The 14580-nt window shown below is 39.1% G+C and overlaps 1 protein-coding gene across 1 annotated transcript in view; it reads right to left on the bottom strand.

Annotated features, from left to right (window-relative positions):
- Positions 1 to 14580, bottom strand: part of C2H3orf49 (chromosome 2 C3orf49 homolog) — a 48571-nt gene that overhangs the window by 6511 nt on the left and 27480 nt on the right. The window contains exon 2 of the mRNA XM_067464777.1: positions 822 to 1141. Coding sequence (XP_067320878.1) covers positions 822 to 1141 — 320 coding nt within the window. The remainder of the gene's footprint in view (positions 1 to 821; positions 1142 to 14580) is intronic.

Genomic DNA, 14580 nt, shown 5'->3' with positions numbered 1-14580 from the left:
TTTATTATGGTGGAAAAAGGATCCAAAGAAACCCTACGTTTTATGATCTGTACTGCAAGGGTATGGTTAGCAAATGTCACTTCTTCACAGTGCTGTAGTGCTGAGAGAAGCTATCACTCTAATGAAAAATGGATTTTAAGTTAAGGTGAGCATAGCCTTATGCTTGGTACCAAAAACAGCTGACCTCCCAAATTTTCAGGTTTAACTTTTCCAGATTTGATTATTCACATAGTTGATTAATATGGTCTCTCTAGGAATCTCTAGGTCCTCCAGTATGACCCTGTAGTCAATTTCTGTCAAAGACTGACCACAGGGTTATGCTGGAAGACATGAGGAGAGAACACTTTTCTAGGAATGTTTAGGTCCTCCAGCACAACTCTGTAGTCAACCTCTTGCAGAAGTTGACCATGAAGTCACACTGGATAACATAGGTTTTTCTACTTCCACAAGTATTCTGTTCCTATAATCCCTACAAATTTGCTCCAAAGCAGATACATCTCGCAATTTTACACATTGCCATGCCCACCTCCACTCCAACTCTAACCCATTCTACGTTATGCTTAGCATAAGATTTCATTGGTCTCTGAAGGTCTGCTCCAACAGCAGCCAGCTTGTACAATGATATATCCGAGTCTAATGCACCATCAAAACTAATGCGCACACACCTCAATTTTCAAAACCTTGAAAGCAAAGAGAGCATTTGCTGCCAAATATAATGTGCAGCGGCAAAAAGTGCACTCTCTGTAATTTGGCCAATTTTCAAAATCCTGAAACCAAATCCTACAACCGGAGGGTCAACCATGCTGCAGGAAGTTCATTACCATTCTGAGAGAGCTTCTTTCTTTTCAGTTTTGGAAATATTTTTGGTGAAGAGAATTCACAAATAATCTTCGGAAGGACCCGGTGCTTGTTTGTAATGGCTGCTGATCGAGGCATTAGTAGCTCTGTAGGATTATCAGTGCAAAACATGGTTTTCTTGCTTGCCTTTTGATAGAATGGGAACATTTTCCTCACTGTTGTCCTAAGGTGCTTCATAAGGCCTCTTTTGTTGCCCATGTGAAATTCAAGAGATGCAGAGTCACCGGGAAATTGTCCTTGAGGCATCAGTGTATTCCCTTTAGTAGGCACTACTCCTAGCTGCCTGTAAACAAATAAAAATAAATGACTTATTAATGCTTTTTACAATGGGTGATGTATGCTATTCATTTGGGTTATTGTATTGTTATAGAACTGAAACATAGCTTTAACCTAGAGTTATAGTATACTAAACCTTTTCAGATTTTAGTTTTTGCAGTTGAATCCTTTGGGATATATTCCTTAAATTAATCCCAATCAAATCCATACCTTAAATTGAGGTTCTAAAATTAAGCATCTTTAGCTGCAATCTGCCATCTATTTTTAGATACATTTTTTTGCGGTAATAACATGTATTTATTTATTTACTCTGTTTATATCCCGCTTTTCTCTACCCCGAAGGGAACTCAAGGCAGCTTTACATATTTGATGCCTTTAAACAACAGACAATTAAATACATATAGATTAAAATGTAAAATTAGAGTTAAAATGAACATTAAAACATATAAAGATTATAATCACTGTCAAAATCACTATTAAAATCACGCCACCCACAATCGTAATCCGGGGCCATTCCCAGCAACATTGTACATATTTCATAGTTATTTTTTGCACTGTACTTAATCTCCAAAGGCTTGACTCCAGAGCCAGGTCTTCACTTTCCTTCTGAAGGTCAGGAGGGAGGGAGCTGCTCTAATATCACTGGGGAGGGAGTTCCACAGCCAAGGGTCCACGACTGAGAAGGCCCTGTCTCTCGTTCCCACCAGATGTGCCTGTGAAGGTGGTGGGACTCAGAGCAGTGCCTCTCCTCCCAATCTTATTCTCCTAGGTAGTTCATAGGAGGAAATACATTCATACAGGTAAGCTGGGCTGGAACTGTTTAGGGCTTTATAGGCTAAAGCCAGCACTTTGAATTGTGCTCGGTAGCAAACTGGCAGCCAGTGGAGCTGGTGCAACAGGGTGGTTGCATGTTCCCTGTACACCACTCCAGTGATCAACCTGGCTGCTATCCGTTGAAGTAATTGAAGCTTCCAAACAGTCTTCAAATGCAACCCCACATAGAGGGCATTGCAGTAGTCTATTCAGGATGTAACCAGAGCATGGACTACCATGGCCAAGTCTGACTTCCCAAGGTATGTGCACAGCTGGTGCACAAATTTTAATTGCGCAAATGCTCCCCTGGCCAACACCGAAACCTGAGGTTCCAGGTTTAGCAATAAATCCATTCACAAAAATGTAATTATTAAAATCACAAGAAATTATTAAAATCACAATAAAAATGTAAGCAACACAAAAAAGAAGTCTCAATCCTTAGAAACAAACAAGCAGCCCAGAATATCAGCTCATGAAAACTATCCAAGCTAATAGACATTAGACAAATGCCTGCTGAACACAACATACCTTGAAGACCAAGAGATTGCTGATGACTCAGGAATATTTATATCTAGCATAAGGCATAAGCTAAGAATGATTGTCACTCACCTTTCAATTCCCTTTTCTTTTAGTTGGATCTTTTTCTTCAGACTTTGCTGTGTCCATCCACCCAGAGGTCTTCCCTTGCACCTTCGAAGAAAAAAGTATATTTTGTTGCTCTGCATGACTCCTATCTTTTAAACTAGATTCCAGATGTTGAACCTTTATAAACATTTGATAGATACTGACATGGCTCCTAGCTCATGTCCTTTCCTGAACTGGGATCTTTCCTTGCTGGGCAAAGATTCAGATAGATTTGAGTGTGAAATGGCTTGATTTATTGAGTGCTACAAGGTGGTAATAATTTGTCAGAGCCGTGGGAAATTCCACAATACCACAAGCTATTCCTTCTCACAGCCGTGAGACATTTTAAGAATTCAGCCAACTCTTCTGCAATGAACAGAATGAAATCTCTTTCATTCTCTTATGTCTACAAGGGTGAAGGGTCCCAACAGAACACCCAGCTTAAGTTAGAGGCTCAAAATACCAGAGAGATTTGACATTCCTTAAAGATCATTATTACATTGGTGTAAGCTATTCTGACATCAATGAAGAGCTCAGCTACTTCTTGAATTCAAGCTTGTTGTCATTGCCTGGTGTCTGACCTTCTTGTCAAGAGCCACTTCATGGATAGATGGAAGGTCGTCAGACAACAGGCATGCCGTTCACCCTTTGACCATATTCACAATCTTACCATTCTGTTGGAACTGCACTGTGACTTTATAACATATGTATCTGTTATCTGTTATGCTAGTGAAGTTTTTCCTTTTACTGTTTTGCTTTTTCTGTTGTTGTTTTTGAATTTCTTCTTGTTTTCACATAATAATTAGCGGGATATGTCATTTGAAAAATTACGAACCACTGTGTTGTTTGTGTACTTTCCAATTGTCCTGATTTAGAAATGATATTCCTGATTAGTTCTCTGTCATCTTGTTCTTCTCTGCTGCTTTTAAGCTGTCCCAGGGTGCATCTGCACTATAGAATTAATGCAGTTTGTCAATCCCTAATTGTCATGGCTCAATGCTATGGAATTGTGGGAGCTGTAGTTTTGCAAAGTCTTCAGAGTTCTTTGCCAAGGAGTACTATGCCCTGGTGGTGCAGAAAGTTAAACTGTTGAGCTGCTGAACTTGCTAGCCAAAAGGCTGACGGTTCGAATTTGGGGAGCAGCGTGAGCTCCCACTGTTAGTCCCAGCTTCTTCCAACCTAGCAGTTTGAAAACATGCAAATATAAGTAAATCAATAGGTACTGCTTTGGCAAGAAGGTAACAGTGCTCCATGCAGTCATGCTGGCCACATGACCTTGGAGGCTTCTATGGACAATGCCGGCTCTTCGGCTTAGAAGTGAGCACTAGCTCTTAGAGTTGGACATGACCAGACTTAATGTCAAGGGGAAACCTTTGCCTTTACTTTGCCTCATCAAATGACAGCTTCCAGGATTCCATAGCATTGAGCCATAGTAGTTAAAATGATATTATATGGCAACAATTCTATAGTGTAAATGGACCCTCGGTTTGTCTCTCCTCTGTATTCAGCTTACTTTCACTTCAAAAGTAGTTCAGTTAACTCAGTAACAGAGAGAGGAAAGGAGATAATTTTTCAGGAGGTCCAGGTGAAATTAAAGTGAGGCAAAATTCTGGTGAATTATGAGAGTCGCACTTTTAAAAATTAGCAATACCAAGTTCCGAATGTTTGTAATTGCAGAGATAAAACTATTATTATATTCCAAGTGTGGACTTCTGCAGCAATAATGGAGAAATACATGTTCAGCAGCAGAGGGCAGCAGAGGATAAGAATATCATTTCTCTGCCTGAAGGTTTGGTCTGTGATATTTTTGGGGACTGGCAAAACATGAACATATACTATGAAATAAACCAATACATTGTAGTGTTACTTTCTGCTAAGTAGGATCACATACCACATCTTTTAAAGATATATCAGAATTGAATATATTTTGATCCTATCTATTCCTTACAATGCTTTGATTGTTTTTCCAAGGATGTCTGGAACAGTGGTTCCCAAATCTTTTTGATCATGAAACCCTTCAGAAGACAATTTCTCATTGCAGAATCCTAACCCTATCCCTGATTTTTACTAAGTCTTTTGAATCCATGATTTTTTTCCCCCCTTCTGTCATCCACTCCTACTGCCTGGGTATTTTGTATAACACAGCAGATTTGGAAATTTCAAATACAACCACAAATGTCTTGATACAAGAAAATACTGGCTATAACCACAAACCTTTATTTTGGAGCAAGAAAATATTGGATTCACACCTGATGTAATGAATAAAATTGTTTCATTTTGAACTTAAAATAGTTTTGCAATTGGGCTTTATGTCTGATAATTGAATACCGGGGCTTGATCCAACATACCGTTACATTTGTTTTTGGTGCGAGCATAAACTGAACAGCCTGATTTGCATCAATAGGTGGACATGAAGAGGAACATTGCTCAGATAACTTTCCTGGTTACCGAAGGCTATGCATCTATTAGTCCTACCCAAAAGTCATTCAGTGGCACGGATATAAATTTAGTTTTGAAAGCAGAAGTGCATTGCATTTCAGTAAGGTCTTTATATTATGGCACAGACAATATATATGAGGTTTGTTTTGATTGACAAATGGGGCTTGTACCCACTTGCTATCCCTACTGGTGTCTGAGAATTACCCCTTAAAATGAATATGTTAAAATTCATTTTAAAATTGATATTTTTTTGTGGGACTCCTGTGATGCTTTTCTGGAATCCTAGATTTCCACAGAACACAGTTTGGGAACAGCTGTCTAGAAAAACATATTATTTACAGCTGGTCTTTCGTATCCACAGATTCTGCTTCTGTAGAGTCAGTCACAGTGGGACCTGAGCATCCATGGATTTTGAATCCAGGGAAGCCCTGGGACCAAACCCTAGTACATGCCAAGGGCTCACAGTATATTGGAACACATTTCCTTGTGACATTCAAGTTGTGCTGACTTTTGATATCAGCAAAAGAAGAGTGAGCATGAATCCACAGGATCTCTCTTTTATCCCAAGCACTCACTTTACTAAATGCACACTCAAACCTGGAAAACTGTGAGATCAGGCACCTGGGATGTATCCACTCTGTAGAATTAATGCACTATGACACTACTTTAACTGTCTTGGTTCAATATTATGGAATCATGGCAGTTGTAATTTGGTGAGGTGACAGCACTCTTTGCTTTCTACCGATGTATGTCTTTTTATGTATGGCATCTAATTGTTGCCGACTTGTACGCTGCCTTGAGTCGCCTTCAGGCTGATATGGACGGGATACACATGTAAATAAATAAATAAATAAATAAATACCTTTAAAATTACAAACCACTTGGTTTCATAGCACTGAGCCATGGCAGTTAAAGTAGTGTGAAATTGTTTTAATTCTACAATGTAGAAATGCCCCTGGCCAGTGGGACAGAATCACTGTATAACACGTAATGCCACTTTTCTAGCCTTGCCTGATTGATCCTATGTGAAGAGAGATTTCCATTTCCATTCACAATTTCACCCAAACTGTTATTCATGTTGCCAATTAGATTTGCACTAGCAAAGTTTGCTGACTGAATTCTATGAAACTGTAACAGGTGGCTTGACATTCAGGACGGGAGGGATGTCTTGAATCATATCCTATTCTTGTTAGGGGCATATCATCTCTGATCCATGGAGGGTAGTAGTTATGAAAACCATGGAGCAGGATAATACTATAAGACAGTGAAAAGGAACATATTTAAGGAAACCTTGTGTTCTGGAATCTTTCTTCTGAATCTTGTTTTTACAAAATATTATCTGAAATATATGCATTGCTAGTTCTGCTTGAATTGAAGCAAAAGGAATCTGCTCACACTTCACTGGCCTGGGTTGAGATTTTGCTTGCTTAGTGTCAACATTTGCCAATGATTGGCTCTCTCCTGAAATACCACTGTTATGTTGGCAACAGGAGGGGAGAAAATCAGTGTCACATTTTAAAACGCTAACTAGAAATTGTTGCTGACTTTGGAAGTGAAGCTGACAAGTTTGTATGGGTCACTTGGAACCAAACTCCATCACTCAGACTGTTTTCCCTCTGATGTTGTGGAAGTATTTGGGTCACCCTTACTAGCATGGGGAGTCAATCAAAGGGAATGCTGCACATGTAAAACAAGCCAGGAGGGAATTTCTATTTCTTTCTCCCAATTTTCTTTAAACTAAACATTTTGATTAATTATCTTTGGCTGGATGCCACACAAGGTCAGTGCCCCCATCTTCTTCTTTCAAGGATTCTAAATTTGAATGTATTGTCTTAGCTTTATGTATTTTATGCTTGATATGACTATTTAGAAAGAGGAATGTCTGATCTAAAGTACTGGTCATATGATAGAACATTCCTGAGTGACTGATTTCTCTAATCAGTTGGGTTAGCTGGAACTCCTGCCCCTGTCAAATCTCCTGATGCCACTGGGAAGGAAAACTATTCAAGTTAGTAAAAAAATTACTGCACAAATGGAACAATCTGAATCCTCTGGAATTTTGGGAGTAAACAGGAAGACACATTTGTGATTTATAGGAATTGAGCAGGGCTCGTGAGGGGTCAAATTACAAATTACTGCTACTGGCAAACATCTGGAAGATCCAGCTGTGAAAAAACAATCTCCAAGATTTAAACACACTCGTCACAATCCTGGTACTCAGCAGTAAGTTGGAATAATGGATTGAATGTTTGAGGGTTTCAGCTAATTGTCATTATCAGCTTGGAGACCTAGGATGAAGAACTGCTAGAAGAGCCAGAGGAGAGACGGAGGCCTGCAGCTCCCAGCAGTCCGTCATGCCTACTTCAGCCACTGCTGAAGATAACCCCTCAGCTAAAGCAAGTCCTTCACAACATTCTGTAAGAACCCTGGTGAGTGATGCTGAAGCAAGTACATCTTGGCAAGACTTAGAAGGGCTAAATCTACACCCATAAAATGTCAGTTTCAGAAGGTGGGACATATCAGGTTTCATAGGTTATCTAAATATGCTACTTATTCAGGCAGCAGCTAAGGTCCTGATCAAGAGCTATAAATGGGCGTTGGACTTGAATTATCTAACTCAAGTCCAATGCCTGTTTGTTCCTGAACTCGGACCTGACTTTGGACCTAACTCTATTGCTATTCTGATTTGACTTCAAAAGAATTCTGACTTTGGCTTCTTGGACTTCAGATCTTGGCATAGGTTCATGCATCTCTATTGTTTATATTTCCTGCTTCTGATTTTGGACCTAACTTGTGGACATCCCAGCATGACTTTCAAGAACACCTGTATTCAGCTTCTCGGCATTTGGACTGTTGGCTTTGACTGGCTTACTTATTTCTGTTGTTTGTTTGGCCTGAGCTTTACAACAATAATCAAGAGGGTCTAAGGATGCTGACAACAAGGCAGAACATGGGGACTAAAGTCCCAAGACCCAGCCTTGTTTAACCCAGATCTCCATATAACATCCAAGAGTTGAAGTCATTAATACGGAGAGTTTTGGAGAAACACTGGAGCAGCCTCGCACTTTGGATAGAGTGCAGGGGCAGCACAACTGGTTGCAATACAAACTGGTTCAGAACTTTTCACAATTTGTCCTTCTAGTGTATGTAGGATTGGGTCATAAAAGAAACCAAGATATTTAACACACAAATGACTTTCTTTTCAAAGCCAATCTAACCTCATGATGACACACTTCTTTGCCATCTAACTTTCAAAGGATTGGCAAACATATTAAATTGAGGAGGCAGAAGCAGAGGAGTAAAGAATACTTGGCGTTTTCTCACCTGGGTTAGAAAAGGCATGTTAAAAAAGAAGTTCAAAACCACAAGAATTTGAAAAAAATATTCATTATTATATATTCTTCTGAAGGGGAGAAAAGGTGTTTTTTTTTTTTTTGCACAAAAATCATTTTTGTACAAACATTTGTATGTTGTACAAAACATTGTATGTTGTTAAAATGTGCATTTTGTGCCAAGACTAATTTCTTTTTGTGAAAAACTCTCAAATATTTAAATACAAATCCCGCCAAAATCACAGGAGAATGTAAAAGGCTCTAATAAAGGAATCTAAAATTCATTTGAAGTGTTTTCAAAAAGCAGAGGCTTAGTTTTTTTACTATTTATTGAAAGAGACATAAGACTCTCAAAGGAATTGAGTAAGGGTGCATCTACACTTCTGAATTAATGCAGTTTGACACTGCTTTATACCATGGAACCCTAGGATTTGTAGTTTGGTGAGGCACCAGCATTCTGGTAGAGAAGAATAAAGACTACAGGTCCCATGATTCCATAACATTGAACCATTTCAATTAAAGTGTCAAACTGCATGAATTTGACAATGTAGATGTGCTCTGTGTTGAGTTTTTCATCTTCTTCTTCAACAACTGAAGTGCTGGTATGTAATTTCTATAAAACGATTTCAGGAGAAACATATGGAAAAGGAATGATCCAGAGTGGCAAATGCAAGATCTATCCTGGGATGCTCTAGACCAGCAGCCTCTTGTCTGCTATGGAAGCTAGAGGTAGTCTTGAACATTCTTGGGAAAAAATTGGAGCAACTTGCGACTTCTGTTAATGTGGTTCAAGGCCATGTTGAACTGCATCAGTTCTGTGTGTTGTGCAGCTGCCGCCCACTTCTCAGGATAACAGGTCAGTGTGAATGTGCCCATAGTCACTTGCCAGATCTCAAAGCTACCACATGACACCAACCCCCCATTACATGGGACACTAAGAAGCTTTATCCTCCACAGATCAGGAATCACTTAAGAAGCTGTTTGCCTACTTTCTTTTAGGAAAGGCTACTAGGCAGGCTTTGCTGGCAGACAGCAGGACACTACTTGCCAGAGATCAGTTGCTATAGTAACTATTTGTGTTACTGATATTATGGATCAACCTTAATCTTCACTACTTGTGCTCAGCGGGTTTCTAGATAATGTGGCCCAGATCTGTTTGCTTTATAGACTTATTGACCCTTGGGCTCTGTTTGAATGTTTGTGCCAGCACTGTTTGCTTCCAGTTTCATTTGCAGTAAATTAACCTCGACTTCTGTAGTAACTCAATCCAACAAATTAAAGGGCTGTTGTGGTAGTCAAGCAACAAAGTTAAAATGCAACCCTGAGATCATTCTCTCTTATAGATAACTGTTACCTTGCAACATCCATTATCCCCGTAATAATTCAATATGTATCTCTAAGTTGTAAACTAAATGGTATGAGAGATAAACTGTAAATTAACTAGATTTCTTATGCATTATGGACCATCAGAGAAGTTGTCTAGGTTGTTCTTCTTTGCTGTCATGTCCTGTAGAAAATGATGACATGTGGACAATGCAAAGCTCCTTCATGCATAATGGGGAGCTGAGAGAAAAAGAAGTCTTCAGTTAACGACAGTTTTGTATTTCATCTGAACAATGACATTATAGGTAGCTTCAGGACAAGCCAAGATATTAAGTTTTATAAATGAAGTTTATTATTCTGGCTTGTTGTAGTGTTGTTAATCATAGCTGACTGGCCCAACCTGGGGATCACAACCAGATACAGTGAATACATTTGTCCTTGTGCTTTGCTACTATGCTGCTGAATACTCATGCTCAGTGTGGAATACATCTCACCATGTTCAAACAGTGGATGTGGCTCTTAATGAGACATGCTGCATTATCACAAGATGCCTATGCCCAACATCTCTGGAGAAATTATACTATTTAGCAGGTATTGCACCACCTGACATCCTCCGAGAAATAGCAGCATGTAATGAAAGGACCAAGGCAGTGACATCTCTGGCCAATCCTCTGTTTGGATATCATCTAGCAAGCCAACACTTTAAATCAAGAAATAGCTTTCTGGCACTCACTTTTTGCTTGATATTCAAGCAGTGCTTTTTATAAGTCCAGAGCATGGTCCAGAGTAACTCCCAGGTATTTTGGTGTGCTGCAGTGCTCCAGTGGGATTCCTTCCCAGGCATCCTCAGAGCTCGAGATGCTTGCCTGTTCTTAAGATGAAAAGCATGTGTCTGCATTTTAGATGGATTAGGAATCATCTAGTTCATCTGTAAAAAGTAATAAGAATACCCAGAGCTTCAGAGAGCTTCTGTTCAACCATTTCAAAGCTCCCTGTCTGAGCAGTGATGGCACGATCATCAGCATAGATGAAAATCTCTGTCCCTTCTGGCAGTGGCTGATCATTGGTGTAAATGTTAAACTCTGATGTAGCAAGCATGCTCCCCTGAGACAGGCCGTTCTTCTGCTTTGGCCATCTGCTTGTCTGACCCTGGAACTCAACAAAAAAGCTCCTGTTTTGTAGCAGATTTCCTATTAAGTGGGTTAGGTGGAAGTCCTTTGTGATATTATAGAATTTTCTCAGGAGAAAGCAATTATTTACATTATCATAAGCTGCTGGCAGGTCTACGAAGAGAGCTCCTGTAATCTGTTGACTATACTGATCAAATCTGTAAATAAACAAGTCCACAAAAGTCAACACCGCAAATGTGAAGGGCCAACTATATATTGTTGTAATACAATGTTATGCTTTTTGAAAAGAATTTTGAGGCATTTTAGTCTTCTATGGCTATTATGATGTGTTGCCTTTACAAAAGAATTGTCCTTGTTGGAAAAGAAAACTGCTGACTGACATGAATCAACACAGCGAACTGCATTTTTGGAATTCTCTCTGCAAAGATAGAATTATGAGTATTGTTATGATGAATGCTTGAGCTTCAAAATTCATAACACTGAAGAGCATCAGATTTCTTGGGTTATGTATGTGAATTATGCATGTGAATGAGCAAGTCCCTAGATATAATGCTTTATTCATTATGTAACTACTGAAATATATTTTGTGTGGAAATACCTTTGAAGACTTTTTAGAAGCTTCAATTTGGTCAGAATACAGTGAGATTGCTAACCATTGCGCTAGCTTTAAAATAACTAGCTACTTAATAAATGAGCAAATTCCTTTAAACAGTAATGAATAGGATAATTGAGTAAAGCTCACATAGATTTATTTCGCCGCATAATTATCCTTTCATTTCCTTTATGGAAGATCTGGTTGAAATAAATGTGCTATGATGCAATAAAACTGTGCCATTTAATACTACATTAAATTCAAAACACACAAGAGTCTGGATTTCTTTTTTAAAAAAACTAAGTGCAGGGTTACCAGATTTTTACTGAAGTTTCATTTACACTGTAGAATTAATGCCATTTGACACCACTTTAATAGCCATGGTTCAATACGATAAAATTCTCAGATTTGTAGCTTGCTGAGGGATCAGGCTCTTTGCTTGAAGATCTTGTAACACTACAGCTCCCATGATTCCATAACATTGATGAATAGCAGTTAAAGTGGTGTCAGGTTACATTAATTTTACTATGTAGATTAGGCTGAACCTTGATCTGTTTCTGCTGCCCAAATTTTGGGAGGCTCCTGTATCCATTTTCAGATGCCTCCCAAAAACAGACACCCCACCAAATTGTCATTTTTTGTCTGCTGCTGAAAAATATAGCTAGATTCAACCCATTGATGGTAATTGGGGGGGGGGGGGGGTTCCCATAATTTTAGGCAATGGGATCATTTGTCCTTATATCCTTCTTTGAGACCTGGATTAAAAGCATCAGTTAAGATACCACTCTTCCTACGATGCTTTCCCCTCAGTCTGCAGAGGAGACCTGGTTTTTAAGAAAGGGCTTAAGATACCACTCTTCCTGTGATGCTTTCTCCTCAGTCTGCAGAGGAGACCCGAGGCCCTTCCACACAGCCTTATATCCCAGAATATTAGGGCAGAAAATCCCACATTATCTGAGTGTGGACTCAGATAACCCAGTTTAAAGCAGATATTGTGGGATTTTCTGTCTTGATATTCTGGGATATAGGGCTGTGTGGAAGGGCCCCTGGTTTTTAAGAAAGGGCTTAAGATACCACTCTTCCTGTCATGTTTTCCCCTGAGTCTGCAGAAGAGACCTGGGTTTAAAGGCACACACTCTTTCCCGTCACACGCTTTTCGTTCTAGCGACTGCCTCCCTCCTACACTCCACCAAAAGCAGCCAAGCAGTTGGTATTTGATAGCTATTGTTCCATTGACACTGAAATAACATGGTGGCTGGCCCCTTGATGTTACAGCTATCAGACCAAGCTGAACAAGCCGGATTGGTTGAAGGGAACCGGCCAATCCGAGTCCGTGCACAAGTCTAGTGTAGGTGCACCCTGGAACTATGCATATAAGAATTCCTACAAGTAATTCAATTTTAATGCTCCTTCCTATTTATTTATTTATGTATTTATTTACAATATTTATATTCTGCCCTTCTCACCTCGAAGGAGACTCACGGCGAATCACAATGCACACATACACGGCAAACATTCAATGCCATTTTTGACATACAAGACAGATAGAGGCCATTCAGCAGTTCTTCCACTTTGGATCCTGGAGGTGGCTCGATTTGGCCACAAGAGGAGCTGTCACTTCATCCACTATGAAAGCGAGCCTTTAAAAAAAAAAGTAGTATTTTGTCCTTCCTCTCCGGCATTTTTATGGTGTCATAAATTAACCTCCCCGCTTTAAGCAGTCCCTAATTTCTCTACTCACAGCTCACAACTGTTTTTGAACTGCTTAGGTCAACAGTAAGCTGGGCAATTTTTTAAATAGCTCTTTTTTAAACAGCTATCAACAGTCAGGAGCTCAACCCCAACTCAGGCTTCGAACTTGTCACCTTTCAGTAGGCAGTGATTTATTGCAGCTGATTAACCAGCTGTGTTACCAGCCCTGTTGTTAGGTTTAGAAGCCATTCTGCTCCGAATTGCCTCTGGACTGAAAGGGGAGGTATATAAATGTGGCAAATAAATAAATAAATAAATTTCTAGTGGTCTTTACAAGTAGGATTGCCATTTTATTTGGTTGGTCAGAGGTTACCTAGATTTTAAGCATGCCACCTGGTTACCATCTGGAACATAAATTAGCCCTTGCATTTTTTTAAAAAAAACAAGTCTCTAGCTCCAGGCATAAAAAATACAGTTATTATCTTAACCACATTCACCCCCCCCCCCCCCACTTAGCATTTGTTTAAAAATACACATGGAACTACATCCTACCTAATTTGCTTGTTTGGATCTCAATTTCATAGACTTTAAAACTTTAAAAATCTGATAAATAGTTTTATAATCTGAAATAAGTTCATAGAATCATAGAGTTGGAAGAGACTACAGGAGCCATTAGTTTGATGACTAAATATTTCAGTCTGCTCAGTAGTAGGGAGCTTCTCAATAGAAAATATAGCTTCTTCCTCTTATTGGCTCTTTATTATTCAGCGTAATAGCTGTAATGCCTCTAGATTTTTCAGAAAATGCACAAGAGTAACTAACAACACAGAGGTTGTCCCTGGCCACAATTCTTTGGCTAGAGAACTAATCGTTGCCACACAAGCTCAAAGGAGTCCCTGCTTGTTAAAAGTCCAAAAGATATAAATCAATGGCAGGAATCATTGTCATCAATCATCACAAAAATATCCAGAACTTTTTCAAAAGGAGTTTGTTCACATTACTTATTAACAGAATTGGGAAAGCAATTCAGTGTTGTTATTCATTGTAAACAACTAGCAACTGTGTAGCTAATTGTTTTTCTATTATATTTTTTAATGAGAACTGATTAAAAATGGCAGGAAGACAAGACATGTAGAATAGCACTATACAGGGATGGATAAGCTGAGATGTTCAACAGAAAGATCAGTGGCTACAGATCTGGATTTACAATGAATGCAAAAATTATAATCAAAACTATACCAACATTTCTTCCTTTTTTTATTTTTCCTATGCAATATTCCTAAAGAATGGAACAATTTGTCAAAATGACGGTCAGTGAAACATTTGCTTAGGGGTTACTCTGTTTTTCTCTTTATCTTTTGGCTTCCTTTCCCCCCTTTTTCTTGAATTAATACAGTAAGGTAAATCTGTAATTGGTTGAGTGAAAGAACCCAAAGAGTGCTCACCAATGCTTCCTCTTCATCCTGGAAAGAAGTGATGAATGGAGTGCCCCAGGAAAGGA

Source organism: Anolis sagrei, chromosome 2, assembly GCF_037176765.1.
Source record: "Anolis sagrei isolate rAnoSag1 chromosome 2, rAnoSag1.mat, whole genome shotgun sequence".
Taxonomy (NCBI): Eukaryota; Metazoa; Chordata; class Lepidosauria; order Squamata; family Dactyloidae; genus Anolis; species Anolis sagrei.
Note: the sequence above shows the minus strand (reverse complement) of the source record. Positions and strands in the feature narration are given on the sequence as shown.